Below are 11,974 nucleotides of genomic sequence, written 5' to 3'. Positions count from 1 at the left end.
TTTTGAATACACCAAGGTAAAAAGTTTATTATTGAAAAAACAAAAACAAAAGGTTAAACCCTCTCCGAGTCAGTGCTAAGGTAAAATCTTCAGGATAAAGTAATAGTCATTCTGTCCTTCTTGTTCATTGGATCAAATTTCATCAGGAAATACTGGGAGAGTTTTTTTTAATCTTACAGCAGTGACTTTGGAAAACTTTATTACAACTGTTTGTTTGCCTCGTGATCATTCTTCAGCTGTTCCATTGGCAGTGCTGCCATCTCCTTCTCCATTTACGGCTGTAGCTTTGCCTCTAGACTTTGAAACAACATCTGCCCAGCTCACGTCACTTCTCAGGGCCGATGGGCTTGCAGGGACATCCATCCTTACATTTATTTCGCCTGAGCTCGACGCCATCTCATCATTTACCGTTTTGACCTCATCAGAGGCCGCTTTGTCACCTTCTGCACTGGTTTTCTCCTTTTGCTGGTTTTGCTTAGCTGGCTCAATCACTTGACCATTAGCTGAAACTTGCCCAGTGCTCTCCAGAGATCCTTCTTCTACTTGTTGGTCCTGCTGGCACTTGCTTGTATCCTCTGCTGGGTTTCCCCCACCCGCTGGTTCCTTCCCACATCCCTTTTCTCGGTCTGAACATTTCCCTCCTTCATTCACAGCCACTGAGGCGACATTAGGTAGTTTTAGTCCCAGCTCTTTCACCACTGCAGCCTTTAGCTCAAGATGCTTCTGCTTATACTCCTGGAACCTATTACTGTGAAAACAGTCGTGTCATAAGTGGGTTTATACATAAGAAGTGCCAATACTGAAATAAGCTACATACAATCCAACTAGAATTTAAAACACCATTTCTAAAGTCCATTTTTGAGATGTGCATTGTCACGTTGCTTTAACACTGGGTATGCCATCCCACTATGAATATTTACCTCTGTGTAATATTCCTGATCCCCATAACTAGAACCATCTGCTCCAGAATAATGTCGGATGTTGGACTGAGACACTGGGGGAAATTGAGAACAATGGGGTTTAGCATGCTTTACTTTTTCCTTTGAAAGCGAGAGTTGCGCATGCTTTCAGGCACCTACCTCCACAGTTTCCTCTGTGCACTCAGCTCCTGCCTGTCTGAGAGTGCGTTCAACTTTTACCGCTTGCTTGGTTATGGTGGACAGGAAGTCTTTGCTGCAGCGTGTTTGTGGGTGATCTTCTCCAAACTAAAGAGGGGGGCAGGAAAAAAAAACAAAAAAAACAAAACACACATTTAAGTCCATGCAAATAAAGTCAGTAACCCACTTTACTTCCTCTCTCACACATTTACTGACCAGAGAGGTAAAGGCAGTCAAGGCCTCTTTCTCATGTGTCATAGCAGTTCTGTAGTCACCCTTACTGCACATCCACTGGGCCAACAAGTGCTGACTGCACAGACAAGAATCAGGGAGAAACATGGTCATGTTTTGGGGAGAGAGGATAATAGACATCGCACTGACTTTTTATTCAAAATATTATCAAGAGTATAAATCACATCTTACTTTAGAGCAGTCTGTTCACATGTGGGGCCAAAGAAGGAAGTGTTAAGTCTCACAGCATTCTTTAGGAACTGGCCTGTCTGATCTTCTGCTAGCACCAGTCCAAGGCAGTTCTACAAGAAGAAAGTGTTAGCACTTTCATAGTCATTTCACTTTTCATTATATTGTCAAAAGCTTTTCTTCTGAGCATTCCAGACTCAAGTCCATCAAACCTACATCCAGTGTTGCTGTGTATGGATGGTCTTCTCCGTGCACTGTAAGCATTAACAGACGAGCTCTGAGGAAACACTTCTGTGCCAGGGTGGTCTCCCCTCCAGCATACACATACACACCTAAGAGGGCCTACATACAAAAACAATGGCAACTGTGACTTTGTGATGACTGGATAAAGTACATTCTCTAATATACAAATGTGTAGCTATACTCACGTATTGCTGAATCGTGTTTGGATGATCGAAGCCGAGCACCCTCTCACTGATGACAACTGCCTTCAGCTGGACACTGCGGGCCTTGAGGAGAAAGAAAGTCAGATGAGAAATTGATAGTTTCATCTATATTAAAAGGAACAGTTAAGGGAGGGAGCAGTGCATACATGTCTGCATCAATCAACCAAAAGAATCATGGAATGCAGATGAGACAAACAAAAATACAGGATCACATTCACCTTACACCTACAGCAGCTGCTCAGCCACAGAAACCCGTGTCATGAAGCTCCTGATGCAGTTTGTGCAGATGTTAATGTTTTATAGAGGCCGATTGGTGAGTCAGAGCCTTTGTGACCCTGCTCTAACTTTGTGGTCTGACACACTGTGGCCGAGTTGCTGTGGTTCCTAAATGCTTCCACTTTGCAATAATGCCACTTACAGTTTATGGTGGAATATTTAGGAGGGAAGAAATTTCACAGACTGACTTGTGCAGCAGTGGCTTCCCACTACAGCACCATGCTCAAATTCAGGAAGCTCTTTAGAATGACCCAATCTTTCACTAATGTTTGTAAAGGCAGACAGCATGAGTAGGCATTTGGTTTACACACCTGTGACAATGGGACTGAAAACACCGGAATTCAAAGATTAAAAATGTGTGGCCCAATAATTTGTACATCTGGTGTAGCTAATGCTGCAGTGTTCTCTCAAACGTGGCATAAATTGTTTTTCAAAGATCCAGTAATTCAGTAAAGCTGTCTTATTATTTTCATCTCTATTATGTGTTAATGTTTGTGGCTAACAGAAACCGTTGATCAGTCAGCATACCTCAGCAGTTTTCCCCTGGAGGTAAGCCACCTTGGCCAGCAAGGTGTGGCAATAACCAGCCTCAGGGTGCAGATTGTCACACGCTCTACCATACAGGTAAACCGCTTCTTTTAACAGCTCATGGGCCTGATCCAGCAGACCTGCAATCATAACACAAAGCTTATTTTTCAGTAAATTCACACTGCGGGGAAGAAAAATAAATAAATAGAGACAATAGTCTGCAGCAGTTGGACTTGTGACTTACCCTTCTGAATGGAGAGCTGTGCAGCTTGATATACTTTAGAGGCATCCACAGTTGGCATGTGAATGTGCTTGACAATAGGGATCATGTTGATGATGTCCTCTGGACCAATAGGAGCTTTGTTTTGGTTGTCAAAGGAGTAGTCTCTCAGTCTCAACTAGTGTGGATACAGGATTAAAAAGTGCCTTTCCCTTTTAATATACAGAATTGATTTTTAAAAGCTAATTTTGCAACTTAAATGTACATATTAATATCCATATTCTCTACTTGGACTGACAAATTTAAAACTGCATTCATATTTCCAGATGTCTGTTACCTGTACACCAGTCTTTAAACAGAACTCTCTGAGCAAGGAGAGCTTCTGCAGGCCATAGTGCTCCACCAGGTAGTTTGGCCCAGAGCTGTTCCACAAAAAACACAGGTTGTTCTCAAATTGATTCTCTACTATTAGATAATAAATGCATGTGGAGAACAAAGGCTATGCCCTCACCCCAGGCTATCAAAGACATAGGTTTCAGCAGCATCCTGGTAGACCAGGTTCCACAGCTCTGCTCCTGTGAGTGTGCTCCAGGGTGTGCTTTCAGAGGCCCCGGCCCCTCGGCCACGCCGTCTTGACTTCTTCTTAGTATCCTCTCCTACAGAGGTGGGCGGGAAGTGGGGAACCAACATGCAGCTAAAGAAGTGACTGACGGCTGCGGAGAGACTCGGCACATCCACGCCCTACAGAGACATGAATGGTGGCTTTAGTTCATTCCTTGGAAACCACACCAGCTGCCTTTTTAAAACCCAAGGTGTGAAAACATGGGTGATTAATTGGAGTTCTCATCAAGGAACATTCAAAAAAAAAAAAAAAAAAAAAAGTACCTGGAGGAAACTGTTGAACACCCTTCTTGTTGAACGAATAAAAATTTCAGCTACGACCGTTCTCTGGTGAAAACAGGAAGGAGGATGTAAGAAAGCAGCATCACCATAAAGACCGAGTTAGGCTTTGTTTTTAAAGTTAAACGAACCATTATATGCCTCAGGTGCTCCTTGTGTTCTGACTGGGCAATAGCCTTGACCACATGGCCCAGGTACCGGAGGTTGATGCCTCTCTGATGTAGAGCATTTTTTAGAGTAGCTCCGTCCATTGGAGCCTCACTGTTGTCCAAACAACCCTCCAACTGCAGACACAAACAGGCATCTAGTGAACATGTTTGTTTTCAAAAGACACCATTTGGAGCACATTAACTCTACTTGGACTTACAAAAGCTGGTATCTGGTGTGTGATGATGAAAGCTGCCGCTTCCCTCAGTAACCGTTCCTGCAGCTTTGTTGATGTGCTTTCGCCCGGAGGAAATGCTACCCCTAAAATTTGTACAAGAAGCATGTCATGATGCATTCTAATAAGAGCTCTGCTATAGCATACTTGTGTAGTTAGTCTGCATACCTGGAGAAAATACATTTGGATTAAAGCGCATCTCAAAGAGGATGTCACTAACTGAGCCCACGTCTTTACACGCAGCTCGGACGGCAGCAGTGGCTCGAGAGTCACCTGTGAAATAAATGACAACTTCACTTAAAATGTGCTGAAGTACAGCCATGATTTCAGTGCCCAGTCAGTAAGAACTACTAACACTTCTTACCAGATGTGGCACATTCTTCAAATCCTCCATTTTCATCCAACAACTCTCTGACACGCTGAGTGAACTGGCAATGTCTTAAAAACAAAACAAGAGAAACCTAAACTTCATGAAAACTTAAAAGTTTAAAATAAATCTTCTCTGATTTACTACTCACTTGTGTTGACTGAAAGCCTGCATCAGTTCTGGCCTCAGTCTGCAGAGGCCATGAGGAAAATTCCTTGGAAGGTCAGTATTTGCATGATAATCCTCTGGCCAACCTTCTTTTATACAGTCGTTCTTATTCTCATCCTCATTACAGGTTTCATTACTCTCTTCTTCTCCAGTCACCGTGCAGCTTTCAGTCTGTGCCTCTGGACAGAAGTTGGCATCAGCTGGGAAACTTCTTAACACATCTAATAAGTAGAACCTCCCATCAGCTCCCAACAGCCCCTGCGCATCCACTGAGGTGAACAGGGGCACCTGGTGACCGTTGGGTGCCAGGACAACATGTCTCTGCAGCGAAAGGGACTTGGCCGCATGAGCCAACAGTTCTAGTAGCCGTCTACGATGGGGAGACTCTTGTGGTCCTGCATTTACACCATACAGCAAACCTCTGAAGGTCGAATGAGACAGGTAGCATTAAAATCTGTGAAAATTTAATACCACTAAACATTCTTAAACAGCTTCAGGGAGTGTACCTTGAAGCAGGAGCAGTTCTCTGGTCCTGCTCCGAGCCCTCCAAGCCAGGGGCCAGACCCTGGGCAGACAGGCGAACCCCTCTGTAGTCAACAATGGCTGTGGGTATAGTGTGGAGCCCCTGCAACCCCTGCAGACCCTCCAAGTCACTGTAAGCCTGCACACCGTTAAGCTCCAGCCTCTGAGCAGCCCTGCAAATACAAGGAGGATAAAAATAATCAGTGCCAATATAAAAGCACAACTACAATGCAAGAGTCATTTTATCATACACAACATGGGATGGAGCATATACGTACATCCCATAAGAAGCAAAGGGCATCAGGTCGTCTTGTCTTTTTTTTTTTTTTTTTTTTTAAAGGGAGTTTGCACTTACCTGCGACCCCTTTCGCCACCAAACACTGCACTTGCTGCCCCCTGGCTCATGTAAAGGCCACCCCACAGGAAAGCTGGGTCCCCTGGGTTTCCATTAACTGGCTCAACAAAACCGTCTACCACAGTCTCGGCCCCTTGCATAACAGTATTCACAAATGCACTGTTCACCTGAGCAAAAAGGAAGGAATGAAGAGTATATGAAAGTGAATGAAAAGAGACAAATACAATCTATTACATCAAGCTAAATGACAGCTTTTATATTTACCTGAAGTACTGCTTTGTCTCTCTGCAGCCTCTCCTCCAGACTTCCTTGAGGAAGATCTCTGGCTGCTTGTAGCTCCTCGTTCCAGTCTGGAGGCTGCGTATAAACAAAGGCATGCATAATTAGGATCACCGCCAACAGCAAACTGCTGCCAGCAACCATCAGAAAACAACTGTCTTCTGCTATAAACAACCTGTGTTGCTGCCTGATCATCTACTCCCAGTCTGGTGAAGGCGTTTTTGTGAGTGCGTGTAGCGCACGGAGGACCGAGCCAACTGATCGTATGGTAGGGTGTAGGTATTACCTCTACTGGCGGTTGCAGGGGCCTAAAAAGAGGAAAAAGCTGCTTTACTCCAAATACGATTCAGTTGGTTATTTTCAAAGCAATACTAAACATTTCTTTTGCCAATCAAAAGGCTGGAAGGGATGCATATTCAGTGCAGCAGTACTCACTTTGTAAAGAACAATGTTGTTACCTGTTTTTGAGTGTGGTAAAGGTTTGTTTGAAGGCAGGACTAATATGACAAAGCAAGTCGGTTAAACAGTGACAAACTGGAGAAGACTGTGCAGGACGAGGATCAAACACATCCTCTGTGGACCTGCAAAAGATGTCAGAGAGAGAATATGATTAAACCAACTTGGATGCTGTAGTCTCATTTTCTTTCTTTGTGTGCATTGGCCCAGAAAGTATGCAAGTAGGTACATATCCAATTCTGAAAGAGTCGAGACAAAAAAAAAAAAAAAAAAAAAAAAAAAAGAAAAAAGGGGTACTAGAACGAAATAGCTGGAGGAACATTTTGTAACCAGTTAGGTTAGCAACATGATTGGGTATAAAGAGTGTAAATAAAGTTGGCTAGTTTCACTAGTGTGGGGGAAAAACAAAAACAAACAAACCTGCATCTACAAACTGGAAAGTTTCAGAATAATGTTCCTCAACATAAAAATTGTGAAGACTTTGAATGTCTCATGATCTACTCATCATCAAAAGAGACATATAGCATCTGCTACAACAACATGCCTTATAGTTACAGAGTTCAGGTGCTGACGTGCTGCAGTCGAGCTCTTTCACCAACTGAAAACATTTGGAGCATCATGAAATTAAAATATACAAAGGTGACCCAGGACTGTTGAGCAGCTAGAATGGGACAACACTCCTCTCACAGATGTCCAGCAGCTGGCCTCCTCAGTTTCCAGAGTTTAAAGAGAGGACGCTACAGAGTGAGAAACATGGCGCTGACACACATTTTGTGTCCTGTTGCTGCCATCCAATTCTCTTAAAACAAAAGAGGTACATTTTCTCAGATTCTTCCTAAATGCAGGCCAGTGTACCATATTCCAGTCCACCTCTTCTTATGTGTCCACACAATTTTGCTTGCCTGTCATTCTTACATAGTGAGCTTTTGTCTTCATTTAAAACTTCAGTCGTTCTGTGTGCGATATTCTCGTCATCTGCATACCTCAGGTTATTAATAAAGGTACCCACTAACCACATTGCCTGTCATTCCATCAATCTCATGATGATGCTCTCACAGTACAGAGAAAATTAGGTCAGGTGACAGCACACGCTTGCTGTAAACCTTCAGATTTTGATAAATTCTCCAATGTCATTGAACTTTGTTCCCAGTAGAGGTTCTTTATAACTATGAAGTCTTTCCTGTCAGTGTTCAGAACTAATAATAACCAATGAAATATTCATCACTGCTTGTGTCAAAGGCCACAATAAAACAAAGTACAACATGAATATAAGGATTGTGGGTTGCGTATTATTAGCCTGCTGTTGCTTTTCCTCACCGCCACAGAAAGCAGTTTGATTAAATAAAATAAATTTCTTTACCTATTTAGGAAAAAACCTTTTGGACAGGATGTGATGTCACAGCGTCGCCCCTCCATTGTAACCGCAGTGATGTACAGGAAGTCTCCCTGCAACTTCCTGTGTCCTGGAGGAGGGTTCCAGCAGCTGAGAGACAGGTCCTTCAGGTAACTGGGGGCCTGATGAGGATAAAGTGATGCAGAGTTAGTGAATGCGTTTAGGTGAAACAAATAAAGATTCCAGTTATTTGTGCACCTCTGTTTGGGAGCTATGTGGGAGCAGGGCCATGAGCGGTCTTTCTGAGGAACCGGGGAGGAGGTACTCAGGCGGCGCGCCATCCTGGCTGGTTGATTCAGTTTTTGTGTGGCTTAGAGAGCGCTTAAGGCTCTTTCCATTTTGTAAGCTAGATTCTACATTGGGAAAAAAGATTCGACTGAGTTAGAGTCCATCTTTGGTCTACGTGTTACAATTTGTCTAAATGCACAGGGTGTGCGTTTACCTGGTATTTGTGTATGTGTGAGTGCCTCCAGTACGCTAGGTGAGCGTCCTTCTCTCAGTGCATCCTGAGGTCCAGATGCTCTCAGCAGCTCAAGCACACGAACCAGATGCACTCTGGCTGAGCGGAAAGTGTAAGGCTCTGAAAAGAGATGCGCTGGTTAACAGAAAATTTAGATCGACCAATTATAAAACTCTCAGCAATACAACAAAGATCTGATAACCACCTGAAAATGATCAGCCCTGTTTTCAAAGAACAAGCCGTACAGAGTTCAACAAAGAAGATACATAAGGAATGTGCTCGAGGGTACATTGCTTCAGCAGCTAGAGGGTGAGAGTGAAATACTTGAGTTTGCACTTATGGTTGCAAAGACTACTGCATCTATAAACCTTTGTGTGATGACTCAGAAAAAGTGAGTCAGGTGTTTACACTGACCCAAGATAGACTTAGGTGTCTGTGGAGGAGAAAGGGTGAGAGTGTGGTGAAAATATGGATAGGATTATTGTTAAAATTAACAAGCTATGAACATAATTGTGCTCTGGAATGCTCTCCCTCCAACCTCGAGGTCTGCAAAAAAAACAAAAAAAAAAAACCCCCACACACACACCTTTCCACTTGCATTTGGTTAACTTTGTGACTTTTGCTATAGAATTAAAATGTTACTAATGTGTAAATGGGTTGAATTACCAAAAGAATAAAACAGGCAGTAATTGACTCAATAAGAAATTCACCAATATGTAAGAATTGTTGAGTGGTTGCCAAGGACAGCTTATTAAAAACAAAAACATGATACCTTCCACAAGGCGAAGGATGGCACCTGCTTTAAGACCCTTGACGTTTTGCAGTTGAGCAAGGGGATCCAGAGTTGCCCCGGCTAGTGTGAGTGAGAGGTTGGAGCGCGGGCACACCTCATTCCTCGAAAGCAGAGTCATTACTGCATCTTGAACAAGCCAAAAGCCATGGACCTACAGAGATGAATTTTTAAACACACACCAGTTAAATCCAATCTGCGAACACTCAAATATCTACTTGTGAGGAGAATTTCAAACATACAGAATTATCCACAGTGGCAAATATAACAAAGAACAAAAATGATAAACCATAAATACATAGTTCCAGCTAAATTTTAATTTCAATATTATTTCTATATATAGTGCCAAATCACAGCGATTACCTCAAGGTGCTTTATATTGTAAGGTAAAGACCCTACAAAAATAGCCATCACCGCTTTAAAAAACAAACAAAAATCAAAAAACAAGGAAAATAGGAACAGACAGTGAGAGTCAGTACCTGCAGCTCAAAGGGCTCTACTCCTGCTCCCTGGATCTTTACAGAAAACGATGTGACATCATCTAGGCGAATACTGACAGCATCGCTTCCAGTCACGCTGTTTGCATCTGTTTTGAGAAATCAGAGGAACAGATTCAACAGGATAATCAAGAGTTCTACAAAAGCAGCAGAACATGTCAGTTTCCAGAACAGCTGAGATTCTGTTGACATGCCTATAAAACAGAGTGAAACACCTGCTAATCATCATATCTGATTGCAAACATTTTGAAGGACAGCAAAAAGTAGCATCAAGTTTGGGTGATTTACATATCTGTGAGGGCACCATTTATGTTGAAGTATTTTATTCCCTTTTTCAGGGAAGGCCTTGCTTCCTTCAGCGAGACAAACAATATTTCTGCACCCATTTGAGCAGCATGTCAGAAAAAGCCTGCAGTCCGAACCTGCCACCCACTGAAACATCTGGCACATGATTAAAGAAAAATATGACAAAGAAGGCCCTGAACTGTTGAGCAGCAAGAATGGAAAAAAAAACAAAAAAAAAAACAAAAAACAACAACTTTCAGCTGCAGATGGTCCCCTCAGTTCCCAAACACTTGCAGGGCTGTTAAGAAGAAGCGGACACATGCAGCACGTTGGGAAAGGAGCCCGACTTTTATGAAATGGTTTGCTCGAAGTATATGCTAAAAATAAAAGATTACAGCTTCTCAGCTGTAACATTTGGCACATTCTTGCTGTACTACTTGCAAATCATTGCCTTCCTTTTGTATTTTACCTACCGTGATGAGGCAGGGACTCAATCTGGGCAACATTCACAATACTCTCTTGCTTAGTTGCCACTTTTAAAACAGAGTCAAACAACAAAGGAATAGTAATAATTTATCACCTTCTTCCCACTAATTTCCTCTAAAATGAGTATGAGCTAGGATGGAAAGTTTGGTATGTAACAGAGTGCCTGAAGGAGAGTGAATTTATACAAGGAAGAGGGGAAAGGGGAAAAAAAGAGAAAGAAACATGGGGAGTGTCTAGCTTTTTACACACACTTGCAGGGAGAACAGGACTTGGCGTGTTCCACTAATGGAAGTATGGCTAAACCTGTTGCATTTGCATACTGGCCTACATGCCATCTCAGAGTGAAGGGACAGCCAACACCCAACGCTGCTATGTAGATAAAAGCAGCAAACTGTGACACAAAACTAAAACCTAGGTGATGGATCAGGTTTGCTTGCAATGATGCAGTCACACAATGGCTACTAAAACATAACATGCACATTGCAAAGGCCAAAAATAACTTTGATCTTATCTCTGGCTACGGTCATTCATTCACTCTGCAGCACAGCCACAACTCTTGCTGTCAATCTGGGACTACTTTGCAACTGGAAAGCACCCAAAACAATAGCAGTTTGTGATTGGTTGTCAGAATGTCCCTCCTCTTCTCCACTTCTCTTTTGGAGCTCGTACAGAGTCTATATTGGCATTGATTCCTGAAGTTGGCTTGCACTATAATCGAGCTAGGAAGCAAAGAAATGTATATGCTACAGCGCATTCATGGTAACGATGCAAAACGGTAATTGTCAAAGCATTCCTCTGTACTTTGAAATTACCTAAACTGTCGATCACAGTTAAGATTAATGACATTTTTTGAAAGAAAAACGCCCTCGGGGCAATTTAATTGGTGACAGGCTAGCGCACAGTCTACCTTAACTCAATCAGCATGTTATGTATGAGGGGAGTGGCAACACGTTAGGAGGTCCTCACAAGAGTGTGGCAACTGTTTTGGACAAAAATCAAGAAAGTGTAGAGTTTCACTTCTTAAAAAGGTTGTAAGTGGATATTTTAAGGCCCCTTACACATCTGTGTACATATTCCTATCGATTTTAGCTGCATCACAGCACGTGTGTGGCACTCAATAAATGCGCAAAATACACAGCAGGAGATGCTTCAAGTGGTCAGGAAGTTGGTAAAAGCACCGGCCATGTTCAGAGCAGCAGTACAGTGCTGGAATCTCTCACCCTCCACACATTCTCCTGCTACGGGAGACACCCCTCGCACAAGCACAAAAAGGAAGAAAGTGCCAAAGAGAGAGGCGCGCACACGTAAAACATATCCCACAGACTAGTTCTTACCAGCCTTGGCTTGATTTCTTCCTCCTCCTCTCCTCACTTTGTCCTTCATGGCTGCCTACTGAAGTTTTTCCTGGAGCTGTCTTCTTGTGTTTTACTTCTTCTGTGGTGGAAGCTGCTACCACGCAGTCGTGTTTAAAAACTCCCGGAAAAAAAGACCGAGAGAAGTGGAAACGCGCAGTCCTACTGACTGAAGGTAAAGTGCCTGCTCAGAACTGCAACTCCTGTCCTGTCTACAAAGCAAACTTAGCTTATCTACTCTCCCTGTGTAAAAAGCCACACCCTCCTCTTATTGCGCCACACAGGCTCATTACTC

General features: G+C 42.9%; 1 protein-coding gene across 1 annotated transcript; it reads right to left on the bottom strand.

Annotated features, from left to right (window-relative positions):
- On the bottom strand, positions 1 to 11,939 carry LOC146506862 (clustered mitochondria protein homolog). The gene is made up of 28 exons (XM_085180118.1): positions 11,662 to 11,939; positions 9,539 to 9,645; positions 9,042 to 9,213; positions 8,252 to 8,389; positions 8,008 to 8,162; positions 7,777 to 7,931; positions 6,419 to 6,541; positions 6,136 to 6,268; positions 5,946 to 6,038; positions 5,682 to 5,848; positions 5,311 to 5,499; positions 4,788 to 5,225; positions 4,634 to 4,707; positions 4,438 to 4,542; positions 4,255 to 4,355; positions 4,019 to 4,171; positions 3,873 to 3,935; positions 3,499 to 3,728; positions 3,325 to 3,409; positions 3,012 to 3,165; positions 2,768 to 2,907; positions 1,946 to 2,026; positions 1,734 to 1,859; positions 1,521 to 1,630; positions 1,314 to 1,407; positions 1,080 to 1,205; positions 921 to 994; positions 1 to 748 (listed from the first exon to the last, which is right to left on the bottom strand). Exons 1-28 carry the CDS (start codon positions 11,708 to 11,710, stop codon positions 226 to 228), a joined length of 4,158 nt encoding a protein of 1,385 aa, XP_085036244.1. The 5' UTR covers positions 11,711 to 11,939; the 3' UTR covers positions 1 to 225.
- Between the last annotated feature and the right edge of the window lie 35 nt (positions 11,940 to 11,974).

This window comes from Neolamprologus multifasciatus, chromosome 12 (assembly GCF_963576455.1).
Source record: "Neolamprologus multifasciatus chromosome 12, fNeoMul1.2, whole genome shotgun sequence".
Taxonomy (NCBI): Eukaryota; Metazoa; Chordata; class Actinopteri; order Cichliformes; family Cichlidae; genus Neolamprologus; species Neolamprologus multifasciatus.
Note: the sequence above shows the minus strand (reverse complement) of the source record. Positions and strands in the feature narration are given on the sequence as shown.

What these genes read in the sequence shown, in the direction of transcription:
- LOC146506862 (XM_085180118.1), bottom strand. Translation starts at nt 11,710, where the DNA reads ATGAAGGACAAAGTGAGGAGAGGAGGAGGAAGAAATCAAGCCAAGGCT. An exon ending in GGTGGCGAAAGGGGTCGCAG is followed by an intron (nt 5,500 to 5,681) that starts GTAAGTGCAAAC and finishes TTGTATTTGCAG; the next exon opens with GGCTGCTCAGAGGCTGGAGC. An exon ending in ATCAGGAATATTACACAGAG is followed by an intron (nt 749 to 920) that starts GTAAATATTCAT and finishes CTGTTTTCACAG; the next exon opens with TAATAGGTTCCAGGAGTATA.